Source organism: Nothobranchius furzeri, chromosome 17, assembly GCF_043380555.1.
Source record: "Nothobranchius furzeri strain GRZ-AD chromosome 17, NfurGRZ-RIMD1, whole genome shotgun sequence".
Classification (NCBI taxonomy): Eukaryota; Metazoa; Chordata; class Actinopteri; order Cyprinodontiformes; family Nothobranchiidae; genus Nothobranchius; species Nothobranchius furzeri.
In genome coordinates this window covers 20,645,512-20,660,357 of record NC_091757.1, presented here as the reverse complement: position 1 = coordinate 20,660,357, position 14,846 = coordinate 20,645,512, and the positions used below count along the sequence as shown (strand labels likewise).

At 45.3% G+C, this 14,846-nt stretch overlaps 2 protein-coding genes across 7 annotated transcripts in view; both read left to right on the top strand.

The window, feature by feature from the left end:
• Positions 1–318, top strand: part of fgf17 (fibroblast growth factor 17) — a 3,073-nt gene extending 2,755 nt beyond the window's left edge. For both annotated transcript variants that reach the window (XM_054736741.2, XM_054736740.2), the window contains exon 5: positions 1–318. This exon is cut by the window's left edge and continues 127 nt beyond it. In XM_054736741.2, coding sequence (XP_054592716.1) covers positions 1–164 — 164 coding nt within the window. In that variant the 3' untranslated portion in view covers positions 165–318.
• A 13,890-nt stretch (positions 319–14,208) lies between these two features.
• Positions 14,209–14,846, top strand: part of fkbp15b (FKBP prolyl isomerase family member 15b) — a 58,541-nt gene continuing 57,903 nt past the window's right edge. For all 5 annotated transcript variants that reach the window (XM_054736744.2, XM_054736743.2, XM_015974445.3 and 2 more), the window contains exon 1: positions 14,209–14,366. In XM_054736744.2, coding sequence (XP_054592719.2) covers positions 14,317–14,366 — 50 coding nt within the window. In that variant the 5' untranslated portion in view covers positions 14,209–14,316. The remainder of the gene's footprint in view (positions 14,367–14,846) is intronic.

The following is a 14,846-nucleotide window of genomic DNA, read 5'->3' as shown; positions in this document are numbered from 1 at the left end:
CCTCCAGGACTCGGGAGAACCAGAGAGAGGTCCACTTCATCAAGAGGCTTCACACAGGCCCACCCCCCTTCCCCAACATGGACCAGAGCAGACACTTTGAGTTCTTCCGATTCCGGGGCACACGCCGAGCCAAGCGGAACAGGAAGCCCCGTACCTCTTCCTAACGGAACATTTGAACTTTCTCTGTAAACGATGAATCAGATGCAGTTTTATTTTTATATGTTTTGTGTTGGTGACTCAAGTGTCATAAATCTAAAGTAATATTACTGTAAAATGGTCTAATGTAAATACTGATAGAGTAAAAACTGATAATATGTAGTTGTCCTGCAGTGTTGCTAGTGGGATAAAATGGGGCTGGTGACTGACTTCTGCGTTAGCACCAGTCAGATATTTAACCCTCTCAGGCTCAAAATAAGTTTTGATAAAAGGACTAACAACTAAGTCCTTCAGGGGAACTTCTGAGTTAAAAAATGCTCATGAAACACGTATGTGGAGTAACCAGGTAGGTTTTAACGTTGCAAATCGGCAACGCCTGCCTCCAGAGGGCTAAAGGTCACCAGATGGGTCTCCATTCACCCCAGTGCATTTGTTTCGACCGAGGAAGGGGCTTACCCAGCTAAATACACATTTTATATCAAGCTTTTTCACAAAATCAGACACATGGTATGGCATGATAATAGGGCTTGTGATTGTGATGTCATCACCGACGCGTCCGCCATGATGGAGTTACTACTGTAAACCGCGTGCTCAGTCTCGTTCTTGCAGCTTAATTTAATCTTTTATTCAGTCGATCGGTTATTTAACACAACTTTGCTAAATCGTTGATGTGTTGTGGGGTGACACACGTGATCGCCAGTGGAATAAAGGTGGAAAACTAGCTAACTGTTCCGCTTAGAGGCAAAACCACGGAGACCAAGTTATCTAGCTTAACAGAGTGTAGTCGGCTCGCTTGGATCGCAGCTGTAAGGCGACTAAACATAACCTCCTGGAGTATTTTCATTCTGGTAAGTTACAGATGGTGTAGGTTTTTATACATCATTTCTTTCCTTCAACCTCAGCATGCACACAAAACACACACAAACACACACACACAGGCTACACTCACATGCTGGTGAGCTAATGCGGGTGCTGATACACAACGCAACTTCTGCTACACTTCTGCTGTGAGATGATAATTCAAATTGTTTTACTAGAAAAACCAGCAACTAAAATGTTTACTTCTCATCCGGATGTTTACATCCGCTCACACCACAAACAAGAAAGCCGAAAATGTTTGTTATGCAGAACTGCAGCGGCAACAATATGTCATCAGTGCTCCAGTCTTGGGTCTTTCATGTGGATAAAAACAATTTATAATGCTGATTTTGTCCACATACCGGCCCCGACGTCTTTGTTTAACCTATCCATGTATATTCCGCATCCTTTTTTGGGGATTTTATAATGTTAACACTTTTTCACCCGAATCCGCTTCTTCTCTGTGACAGTACTATTTGTTTCACGGTGTGTTTGCACTCATCAGCTTTCCAACATGGCCCTGCACGTCCCAGAATGCTATGCCTAATCACCTGTGATCTCAAGCCTTATTAAAATATAAACATAATTAAAATAAGGGAATTTAAATATAAAATTCCATCAGGTAGGTCAGAAAAGTCACTAGTAATCCCACGTGATCTGTTTTCAATTTTACGCCAATTGTTGTGACGGTAGGCTGCACAAAAAACGGGCATAGTTGCTCACTGTGTTTGGAAAGTGAAGAGACCCATCCAATATGGTGGCGACGTAGTCTAGTGAACTAGACCAAATTCTTGCTTTGCAAAGTTTGGTCTAGGCATGCTCCATTGGAACCTCCGCAGCTCCTACCAGGACTCTGGCTAGCCAATCACAGCTCTCTAGAGGGGTTTCAAACACATAAAGAGCTGTGATTGGTCCATAATGGTGGGCCAATCATAGTGCTCTATCTGCTTAGTGAACAAATCACAGAGCTTTATCTGCTTTGTGGGCCAATCATGGCACTCTACACGCCTGGTGGGTGGGATGATGCAACAGAGTGAAACAAGAGGATGGCCGTGCTCGAGTTGAGCAGCGCCTCGCCTGGAAAACAGACGAGAGCAGACGGAAGCAGCAGGGGGAGAGGCTGAAAGCCGGCGTTTAAGTCGGACACAATTTCCTGCATGTGTAGCTCGGGGGTGACGATGGCTGAAGATATGGCGTTAGCGTTCACACTTGTTCAATTTTCACTTTTAATTCTGGTGCCTGTTAGCAGCTGAAACACATCCTCACGTGCTTGTGGATATCATATATTGTATATGGAGACATGACTGTAATAATAAGTAAAGATTATCAGCTGTAGACATCCCCCTCACACAAAGCTGCCCCCCCCCCCCACACACACACACACAAAAGTTATTGTAAACACATAAATGCTATCAGTAAACCTGTATTGTCTTCTAAAACCACAACGTAAAAGTTAGTCTGCAAATACAAATGTGTTTTTAATTGCTGAGAAATTATAGTCCATCCGTTCCCCCCCCCCCACCCCCCCCCCCCCCCCCCCCCCCGCTCTCTGGTGTCTCTGTCCCTCTGGTTTTGCACCCTCGCTCCCCACCTGTGTCGTTGTGAACCACTGTGTGACGCTGGAGCTCTGCCGCTCCGGCGTTGCCTAGGTGACATAATTTGGCGTTGTTGGCAGGACACAGGTTTGGGAGCAGGGTTGTGTGCCTAGGGGCGGAGACAAGAATGATGATGCCTGTGTATCCGGGTGCCCCTTGGGTACCAAAGTACAGGGGTCCGGATGCAGATGTTTCATATGGGGATTGGAAGGAGCAACTGCAGGGGTTGTTAAATGCTCAAGAGATGGAGGAACCCAGGAAGATAGAAATCTTAATTGGGGCTCTGAGTGGTGAGCCAAAACGTCAAGTTGCTGTGTTGGAAGAAGCAGGCAGAAACAGAGTTAAGAAAATTTTTGAGTATTTGGATTCTCTGTATGGTGACAATACTCCTGTGGCAGTGTTAAGGTCGCAGTTTTTCAGTTGTATACAGAAACCAAATGAGTCGGTGAAAGCATTCGCCTTAAGATTAAGGGAGCTATATTGCAGGCTACAGCGGCGCAGCCCTGACCACGCACCTGCTGAGGAGAGCTTGCAGGAGCAGATGCTGTTGGGTTTGTGTGAAGGCCCACTGTCACAGACTCTGCGAGCTTATGTGCGGCACCACCCTGAAGATGACTTTGCAACTGTCCATCGGGAGGCTTTACTGTTAGAAGAGGAACAGCTGGGATGCCAAGGACTGCAAACTACTTGCTTCACAGCGGGTGAGTCCGTAAGGAATAAACCATTGGGTGAACCAGACTGGAAGGAGAAGTTAAAAAAAGAAATTCTGGACGATGTGAAGAGTCAAATGAGAGAAATCGTAAGAGATGTTTTTGATGAGATTAAACCTCTCCTGCCGCAGCAAAGTCAGACAAGTCCAGTTCCTAATAAACCAAGATTTAAGCTGAAGCGCTCTGGTTACACCAATAGCTGGACACGGGATGGGGAGCCCATATGTCATCGCTGTAAGCAAGCTGGACATATTGCCCGGTTTTGCCAAACCACTCTGGACCAACCACCGCCGTTAAACAAAGTAGCCCTGCTACTGAGGCCCAGGTGGTGGGGACAATGTGTATATCCAGTAAACAAAGGGCCACCACATCTTTCATTGGACAGTGTCCCCTCACAGAAGTGTGCATGGGAGGAGTTAAGATGACTGCACTGTTGGATACAGGCTCTCAGGTCACATTGGTGCAACAACAGGTGATGGACACTCATTTTCCAGAAGTGAATAAAACTGACACACCCTTAGTATTTGCCTTAAAAGCAGCCAATGGGCTCGAAATACCATATACTGGTTATGCCGTTATGGATTTCGAAGTGGAAGGTGTTAAAATACCAGGAAAAGGGATTGTAATTGTGAAAAATGATTGCTCCACACACCCTGTCATTGTGGGGATGAATGTGATCAGTGCATGTTGGGATGTTGTCTTCACCAAAGGCAAGTCTGCTTCTCTTCCCCAGACATTCCAAGCTCACAGAGCCTGGAAGGATGCTTTTGCTATCTGCCGAGAGACTGTTGCTAACCGAACTGATGGATTTCTGGGTTATGTCTGGCCTGCCAGCCGCAGAGGAGTTCGGGTGCCCCCAAATTGTGAAGTTACAGTCTGGGGCCGAGCACGCGGAGGCAGGGGCGGAGCAGAACGTTTGGTGTTGGTGGACACTCTACCTGGGGATAAACCCTGGGGAATAGCCAGAACTCTAGCTGTAGTTAAAGAAGGAAGACTTCCTATCAGACTTTGTAACCCCCACCCGCATGAAGTCATTATAGGTCGCTACCAGAAGCTGGGTCAGCTGTACCAGGTGGAGGATTCTGATGTACAGAGGGACAATGACCTTAGTCTGACGATGGGATCTGATGGCGTGGTGGAGGTGGGTGTGGTGGAGGCAGCTGGACCAGAGGAGCCTGCAATCCCTGATGAGGAGGTGAGCCAATTAACCAATTGTATGGATTTGACCCCACAGCAGAAGGCAGAGCTGCAGGCCCTGCTTCAGAGATGGTGGAAAGTGTTTGCTGTGGATGAGGAGGACTATGGAAAAACAGATCTGGTTCGTCACCAGATCCACACAGGTGACACGCCACCTATTAAACAGAAGTACCGTCCATTACCACCACTGATGTACAAGGAGATTAAGACACTACTCACCGATATGTTGGATAAGGGGGTCATTCGGGAGAGTAGTAGTCCCTGGGCAGCCCCGATTGTGTTGGTGAGGAAGAAGGATGGTAGCTGGCGGTTCTGTGTTGATTATAGAAAACTTAATGCAGTAACTCACAAAGATGCCTTCCCATTGCCACGAATTGAGGAGACCCTGACATGTTTGACCAGAGCAGAGTGGTTTTCGACATTGGATCTTGCCAGCGGATACTGGCAAGTAGAAATGGACCCTCGGGATCGTGAGAAAACTGCTTTTACCACCCCTCTGGGTTTGTTTGAGTTCGATCGCATGCCTCTCGGGCTTTGTAACGCCCCCGCCACGTTCCAACGGTTGATGCAGCGGTGTTTAAACAGCCACCTGTCAGAATCGGTGTTGGTTTATTTAGATGATATAATCATCTACTCACCTGATTTCTCTACTCACCTGCAACAGTTGGAGAGTGTTCTGCAGAAACTGTGGCAACATGGGCTGAGACTGAGGTTGGACAAATGTAAGTTGCTTCAGCGGCAGGTAAAGTACCTCGGGCATCTTGTTGATCAACATGGGGTGAGACCAGATCCCGAGAAAATCCAGGCTGTCCAGGACTGGCCTGTTCCATCTACCACCCGTCAGGTCAGAGCCTTTTTAGGCCTAGCAGGTTATTACAGGCGATTTGTCCCCGGATTTGCCAAGTTGGCTCAACCTCTGCATGCCCTTCTAATAGGGCGTCCTTGCCATAAAAGATCAGACACGCAGATTCAGTGGTCCGTCAAATGTCAAGAAGCATTCGAAATTTTGAAGGCTGCCCTCGTGAGACCCCCCCCCCCCCCCCCATTTTGGCCTATGCTGATTTCTCCAAGCCGTTTGTACTTTACACTGATGCTAGTAACCAAGGTTTGGGGCGCTGTGTTAGCCCAGGTACGAGACGGCAAGGAACATGTGGTTGCATATGCCAGTAGGAGTCTACACCCCACCGAGCGGAATGACGCCAACTACAGCTCGTTCAAACTGGAACTTTTAGCCCTAAAATGGGCAATTGCAGAGAAGTTCAAGGACTATTTGACAGGGGCAAAGTTTGTGGCGTATACAGATAACAATCCAGTTGCCCACATCCATACTGCCAGACTGGGGGCAGCAGAACAACGCTGGGTGGCACAACTGGCTTCCTTTGATTTTGAAATCAAGTACAGGGCGGGAAAAGAAAATACTAATGCTGATGCCCTTTCCAGGTTTCCAGCAGATTGCCAAGCAGCCCGTGCAACCACCTGTAACGCCCTCTCAAGTGAGCGACAGGAGCCTTTGCCACAGATGGATGACTGGAAGGACGCTCAAGAACAAGATGGGGAACTACAAATACTGAAGCAGTACGTGGTTCAGGAGACACTCCCTGATGCGGGGGTGAGAAGAACGCTGCCCAAGTCTGTGCAGAAGTGGTTGCACCAGTGGAGAAGGCTTCGGCTTCGTGGGGAAGTGCTCTGTAGGGAGGTAATGGACACCAACACCAATGAAACATTGTTCCAAGTCCTCTGCCCTGTAGGAAAGCGGGAAGAGGTGTGGAGGAAATACCATGAGGCGGCTGCACATGCAGGTGTGGAGAAGACGCTGTCCAGAATACGTTGTTTCTTTTTCTGGCCCGGCATGGAGAATGAGGTGCGTGGGTTCCATCTAGGTTGTGCTGCCTGTAGCCTGCGAAATAGAGATCAGCCTAGAGCCCCACTAAAGCCTATTGTGGTCTCGTATCCTCTGGACGTTGTGGCCCTGGACTACCTCACATTAGGGAGGCCCACAGACCGATATCAGAACATTTTGGTTATGACTGATCTTTTCACACACTATGCTTGGGCAGTTCCCACTAAAGATCAGACCGCACAGACGACAGTACATGCCCTATGGACTCATGTGATCCAGCCTTTTGGCTGTCCTGCCAGGCTACATTCAGATAGAGGGGCTAGTTTTGAGTCTGCACTAATGTATCAGTTATGCAGGTGTTATGGCAACACAAAGAGTAAAACCACACCATATCATCCTGCTGGAAATGGAGGGGTTGAACGACTGAACCAGACACTACTGCATATGTTGCGTTCACTTGAGGCAGAGAGACAGCAGAGGTGGCCAGAACTCCTCCCCGAGCTGTTGCAGGCATACAATAACACAGTTCATAGCGCCACAGGGTACGCTCCATCATACCTAATGTTTGGGCGGCATTTGAGACAGCCAGTGGATGTTAACCTAGGAGTGGAACAGGGATCACTTTGTAATGATCTTGGAGGATGGGTTAGAGACCACCACCAAAAACTGTCTTTTGCTTATGAAACAGCAAGGAAAAATATGGCGGCTGCTGTCAACCAAAACAAGAAGGTCTATGACAAAAGGGCACAGGCTCTGCCATTAGCACCAGGAGAGAGGGTTTGGATTAGGGACAGGAACAGGCAGGGGCAAGGAAAGTTGCACCCAGGTTGGGCCTCAGAACCACATGTTGTAGTGGAAAGAGTCGGGGATACAGGTGTGGTGTATAAAGTGCAGCCAGAGAAAGGGGGAAGAGAGAGAGTCCTTCACCGAAATGCATTAAAGTTATGCACCACCCCAGCAGTGGACAGTATCCAACCGATAGATGAGGTAGGCCCAGGGGTTAAGACGGTAATTGAGCCTCCATTCTATTGTGTTATGACCAACGTGCCTATTTTGCAGCCTGAAGGACTGCCAGAACTTCGGCGTTCCGCAAGGTCTAACCTTGGTCAGCCACCAGCACGTTATCGGCCACTGGAGTGATGTATCAGGGACTGTCACAGTTAAAATGTGGGGGGATGTCACACAGTGGAATGTGTGCTTTTCTGTTGCTTTAAACTCTTTTATTAATTGTTGGAATTTCTTAACAGTTTTGTGTTATTGCATGATTTTGCCGTGTGTTGTTGGTTTTATGTGCCTGTTTAGTTTAGATCGTTTTTGCCACTGTTGACATGACAGTCACCTGAAGAGGTGGGCGTGACTGGGAGAGCGCACCAGGTGCGCATAATTAGCGGGCTGATAAAGGGACGAAGCTGCAGAACTGCAGCAGGAGAGGAAAAAGAGACCAAAGAAACCCGAAGGCAGAGGGACTGGACTAATAGGTGGACGTAGCACGGAACGCGTTGGATCGCAGGAGGACCGGTTCATCCGTGGCGTGCAGCAACAACGAGTGGGAGCAACGCCTTTGAATGACAGCAGGGCAGAGGTTGGACCTCTGCCTGCATCCGTGAGTAAACGGCTTCCTCTGTTGTATGCTGGGTGACGCACCGTATGGGCCGATCCTACGAGATAGAGATTGCACTGCGCCAGTACAGACAAAAGTTCTGCCCCAGTGTTCTGTCTTTGGCAGGGAGGAGCGGCGAGAGCCCCCGGGAGAGCACGCCTGAGACGAGTGCCTGCTGAGAGCGAGACCAGAGACTGCTGGAGTCGGACGCTGAAGCCGGGACGCCGCCTTTCCCATCCTGTTCGTGACGTTGTGGATCTGGGAGGAGCCCAACTATCTTTTGGGATCTTTTTGAAGAACGTTTTAAACTGTTTTTATGGACTCAAACTTTTAGTTGTATATTTTTAGACGGGCTTTTATTTAGTTAATAAAAGAGGTTGCAGGCAAACTTCTGCTCTCTGGTGTCTCTGTCCCTCTGGTTTTGCACCCTCGCTCCCCACCTGTGTCGTTGTGAACCCCTGTGTGACGCTGGAGCTCTGCCGCTCCGGCGTTGCCTAGGTGACATATGTCAGATGTGGTCATAAATGTCAAACATAGACACCGATTATCTTTAGATTTTGATCACCGGTCGGAGATCCCTTTATGACAGACCACCACCACAGTAAAAAAAAAAGTTGTCACTTCATGTTCTCTGGTCATTCCAGGATTATTCCGCTATTATTATTCCATTCACCAAGGTGATCAAAAGTTCCTTTTTCTGGACACGTACGCTTTCACGGTCTGCTTGGGGAGAAATTATGACACGTCTCTAAATAACAACCCATAGAAGCACTGATTTGATCTCATTTCAGAGAAAAATAGAACAGGTCAGAAGCACCTAATGAATAAAATTACTAACAAACTCAAGAATCAGTTTCTTTGCTTCACTGTTCTGGTGCTGAGAATATCACTAATGCGGATCAAAGGAGGTACACAGATGAATGCACCTCTTATTTATTATTTGGAGACTACATTTACTGCAGCTGGCAGAGGCAGAGATTTGTTCTATTGATACACAAAATTTACAGAATCATTTTAAATGTTAATAGGGGAAGACTGCAGGAGGGAGCGGTAAAATACAGGGGGTCCCCAGCAAAAACAAGAAACTTTACGAGTCTGATGAAACCTGCTGGTTTTCCATCAGGCAGTCACGGGGCAGCTCCAACGACCCAGTGGCTGTGCTGGGTCAATGTTATCGAGCTCAGTCCGGCTCGGCTGTGAACGAGCCGAGGCGACGTCGTGCTCTGCTTAAGAAGAGGTGTTATTTTCCCGCTTCAGAAGAAGCGTCCAACGTGTTTTTACGCGTTCTCCGAGACATGTCACGTCGCTAAGTTGTTAGCGCCGCGCACTAACACGTCAATAGTGCAGCGTAGCCTGCTGGAGGTTTTAAGGGTTCAGATGAAACACCCGACCTCTCAGGCTGCTCACACATCGATCTTAAGTTGTTGCTGTGTTGCGCTCACATCGCAATACAGTATTAGATGCGGTTAAAGTCAGACATGAAAAAATAAATAAATTTTACATGAATAAGTGATGATTAGCCTGGTGGTGGTGGTGGTGGTGGTGGGGGGGGGGACCTGGCCTAATAAGCACGGGAGGAAACCCTGTCAAGATTGTCAACACTTATTTATCTTAATGCTACTGAAACATGTCAACCAAAAGGCATTATATCCACTCCTACCTTTCTAATTTTAAACTCGGTAACTTATGCTGTATCTTCACCTTGCCCTGCCTGCTCCTCCTTGCTGCCCACCGGCTGTGATCACAAGCGACAACATAGTAGTTCCCGCTGCTTCTTCGGGAAACGGCGCAAAAAAAAAAAAAACTTGGGATCTTGTAGGTGTGGCGGTGGGATTTCAGCGGTGGATACCCCCCCAAAAATTACTCTCTGAAGTTTTACTGTTTATTTCCCCCCCAAAATTGAAATGGGATTTCCGCCCTTGGCTGTAGCTTCAGTGTGCTCATAGGAAACGTGACAAAAGAAAACAAAACACATTTCTCTTTATGGCCTATATAGTTGTCATCATCAACGTAACATGATTTACAGAATACATGTGACCAACTAACATTTCATGTTCTACCACCAGATGTTTGGATCAAAATGTGAACCAATCAGATTTTAGATCAGGTGAGAGCCAGGCGTTTCCCGTCTTCCCCTAGGTTTTGCAGCTGATGGAGAGCAACTGCAGCTCCTTGCTCCAAAATCTGCGGCCGCCTTGATCTCACGAGGCTATTGTTGCCTACGTATGCATGACGTCAGAGCAAGTCGGCGTCATGTTGGACTCAAATCCAACCGGCATGCGCTGCTCGCCAATCACCGCTGGTCTAATCTGCGCAGAAGTGGCTCATCTCGAACACAGCCAATGTCACATTCATTGTCGAGTGGAATGCGGAGATCATTTGAAAGACAACGGTAGAACCCGCCCCACAACCGAGAGCCGTCAATGGAGCGTGGCCAGACTAAATAATACATTTATTTAGTCTGGCTTGCCAGTCTAGTAGCGACGCTCTCCAGCATCTAATGAGGCGTCTATGAATTCATCAGACGTCCTTTTTTTTTAAAAAATTATCATTAAATGCTTATTACAATTTCTCGTGAGACAACAACACATAATGGAAACATACAAGGCATCTTTAGTAACAATAAAAGAAAAACAAATAAGAAACTTAAAAAAGAGGCACTTATATCACAAAGTAAGTAAGTAAGTAAAGTTTATTTATATAGCGCCTTTCACAGATATAAATCACAAAGCGCTGTACAAGATTACAAAATTAAACATTTTTCTGCAGCATGACAAATGGCTTTTGCAGTTGCATTTGAATTTTTTATATGAACCAAAGTGGATAAGAACATATGGAATTCATTTGTGAAACAGTTCATGTTTGGCAGTTGTTTTTTCCATTTGCTTTTGTGGATGTGGTATTTATTACCCATAATAATAATAATAATGTTAATTAACAATGAATTATTCCCCTTTAATTTAGAATTGTAAATAAGAATATCATCATTTGTAAAACGATCAAGTTCTCTTATTTTATTTCTTAACCAACAATGGACTCAAAACCTCTTACTGACAGGACAGCTGAAAAACAAGTGTTCTATTTCTTCAGGGCTTCCCTGACAGAATTCACAAGGGTCAACTTCTAAACCAAATCTCTTCCTCAGTGTCTCTGCTGATGGATAGTAGTTGTTAAGAATTTGAAATTTCATTTCTTTTACTTTGGGCATTATAGGCCACTTTATAAATTTTAATTGTTTTTCTTCAATTATTGGATTTCCTAGTATTTTTAGTTTAATCTTTCTATCATAATCATCATAGATATATTTTTAAAGGCTCCATTTAAAAATTTGTTTTCACATTTTCTTTCTGTGATGTTCAATTCTCCTATTAATAAATTAGGAAGTTTTATTTGAACTTTAGAGAAGAGAATTGTGTTTTTTATCATTTGCATCAAAGTCACTGGTAGAGCCTTACATACTTTCTCATATTCCTGAAGAGAACATTGAATGTTATTAAATTTGTATTTAAAATTCTGTAGCTGTAGTATTTCATCATCTTTATCCATAATATCGTGTACAAAGATGGTCAAACCACTGTTGGTTAAACAAACACTTTCTGTTTGAAACAATTACTCGATTATTCCACAAGGCGGCACAATGTGGAGTAAAATTATGGGTAAATACCATCTTCCAATAATGCAATACTTGTTTGTGAAATTCAGATAATTTAAAAGGCAATTTAGTGATTTCAAAGTCTTCGTCTTCGTCTTCCTCCGCTTATCCGAGTCCGGGTCGCGGGGGCAGCATCCCAACTAGGGAGCTCCAGGCCGTCCTCTCCCCGGCCTTGTCCACCAGCTCCTCCGGCAGGACCCCAAGGCGTTCCCGGACCAGATTGGAGATGTAACCTCTCCAACGTGTCCTGGGTCGACCCGGGGGCCTTCTGCCGGCAGGACATGCCCGAAACACCTCCCCGGGGAGGCGTCCAGGAGGCATCCTGACCAGATGCCCAAACCACCTCAACTGGCTCCTTTCGATCCGGAGGAGCAGCGGTTCTACTCCGAGTCCCTCCCGAATGTCCGAGCTCCTCACCCTATCTCTAAGGCTGAGCCCGGCCACCCCACGGAGGAAAATCATTTCGGCCGCTTGTATCCGCGATCTCGTTCTTTCGGTCATTACCCAAAGCTCATGACCATAGGTGAGGATTGGGACGTAGATCGACCGCTAAATCAAAGTCACATTTCAAAAGAAAGTTTTGTCCCCCAAACTTCTTGAAGACATTTTTTGGAATATGAAACCAAATTGAATCTGTCTTTATTAGAAATTCTTTCAGCCACATTGTTTTAAATGTTCCCAGCATTTCTTCAAAATCCACAGATTTCATACCTCCATTTTTATGTTCTTTAACTAACTGGGATCTTTTTATATAGTGGGTTCTATTTCTCCATATAAATTTGTATATAATAGTGTTAATATTTTTCACTGTTTTTGGAGCGATATAAAGGGATTGACATGGATAGATCAATTGGGAAATACCCTCAGACTTGGACAATAAGTTTCGCCCACAAATAGAAAGATCTCTGCTAAGCCATTGGTTCAGAGTTTTTTGTATTTGATCAGTTTTTTCTTTCATATTGATTTCTTCTCTTTGTTTTTCGTCTGCAACTATCCTAACTCCTAGATATTTGATTTCTTTTTTAACAGGAATTGACATTATCTCATTCATCAGACTTCCTGTGACTTGCAGCTGGGGCTCACGTGGTGGTCTTTGGCGCTCTCTAGCGGTGAATCTCACACATCATCAGACGAGGCTGAAGTTTGCTTCCGATTAGGGGAAACGGCTAAAGGGCTACCACACCCAATATTTCTCTACTCTGGCCATCTTTAATCTGCTCTAGCTCAAAAACTACAACACCCACACTATTCAAACCTGTTCTAGATTATTCTACTATAAAAGCAGTTCAAATTCAACACAGTGTGGGATTTCTGAAACCTTTCCCTGATTTGTGAAACTTCAACACAGATTGTATTTTTTCGGTGACATGTAGCAGTTACAGAACAGCCACAACTATGCAAAAATTACTTTGTTTGCGTGTCTTAATTAAAAACAAGCAGAAATATTCAGCCTCAAACTTTATTATCCTCCCACATTCCAGAGAACTTCAGATACCTGAACGTCTTTCCATTTGTTTTCAGTTTCATGAGAAGTTCCGCTTTTTTGCTGCAAAAAAAATAAATTTTCAGGTATTTTATATTTCTCCATTCCCAAAGACATACAAAAAATCTTTTTCTTGCAGATATCTTTCAGAGACTCAGATTGTCTTACCTCTCATCCATCTCACCATGCTCAATCCTTTCCACTGCCTCAGTCCTGGTTTCAGAAAGGTGACACTCCACGCTTTTCAGAGGTGTACGATACATTACGGTAATATGACGGAGTTCCTGTCTGCATGGACGTAATTTTGGGGGGGGGGGACGGGGGGACATGTCCCCCCCACTTTTTCCAAAGTCAAGTTTTGACCCCTGCACTTTTTACCATCCAAAAACAATATTACTTTATATTAAATTGACACTGGTTGAGCTCTAGGACCAAGCAGAAAACAACCTTTTGTGTTGAAGCCTGTTTCCTATTAGAACATACTGTAAAGATACCCCTCCCACCGCCACCCCCGTGTCCCCCCCACTTCTAAAGTGAAAATTACGTCCATGCCTGTCTGAGAGCCGGCCCGGGAGAAAAAGACTACGCCGTTAGAACAATGGAGGAGCGGAGGAATTGTTTTGGAGGCGTATTTTCAAGATAGTCGCACTATCTGTGCTCGTTGACATGTGCTACTATGCGGCATGCGCAGACCGATTTTTTAAGGCTTTGTTGAAGTTTCACAAATCAGGGAAAGGTTTCACAAATCCCACACTGTGTTTTATTTGATCTGCTATTATTGTAGAATAATCTAAAACAGGTCTGAACAGTGTGGGTGTTGTAGTTTTTGAGCTACATCTGTTCCATCGTTGGCCAGATGCTGAAAAAACACATACATCTGGCTTTGTTGAAGTTTCACAAATCAGGGAAAGATTTCACAAATCCCAAACAAGGTTGTATGCAATCTGCTATTATTGTAGAATAATCTAGAACAGGTTTGAATAGTGTGGGTGTTGTAGTTTTTGAGCTAGAGCAGATTAAAGATGGTCAGAGTAGAGAAAAATGGGGTGTAATGGCTCTTTAGCCGTTTCCCCCAATCGGAAGCCAACTTCAGCCTCGTCATCATCAGGTGGAGAGTCAGCTGATTTCAGCTCAAACCGGAAAAGGAAGTCACAATCAGTCATGTTAAACATCTAACACCTCTGTGTTTGTTTTTGTGAGCAGGACAAGGTTTGTATCTGTAACGATGTTTGGCGGGGACGACGAGGACGGGGACTTTCTATCACCCACGGGGGGGTGAGTCTGTTTGCATTGACCCAACTCTTTAGGCTTGTAGCTAACAAGCTAATAACACTTCTCTGAAGGTTTTTAAATGAAACAGTAAACATTTGAGCCTGTCGGTTAGCTCCTGTAAACATAAAGCTGCTGTGTGTGTGCTTGTGTTGGGCTGTGGGGTAAATAATCAGACACCTAGCTCAGTAAAACACTTTATCATACAAACCTGGTTTTAGTATTATTGGAGCGAGTGTGCCACCGAGGTTTAGGCTGGATCATTTGGTGAATTGAAAAAGTGACTATCGTGGTTTGAAGCGGTTGACGCGACAGCACACACACGATTTAATATTTAAAGTGATCTTCTGTTTGTATCATAGAACAGAAAACACATCATGCATTAACATGGGCACGTTTTAATGTTGGTAGGGTGGTTTTGTTGCAAGCCGTGTGATAAGTGTGTTTTATTGGATTCTTTTCTCAGGTTATTCAGGTTAACCAGCC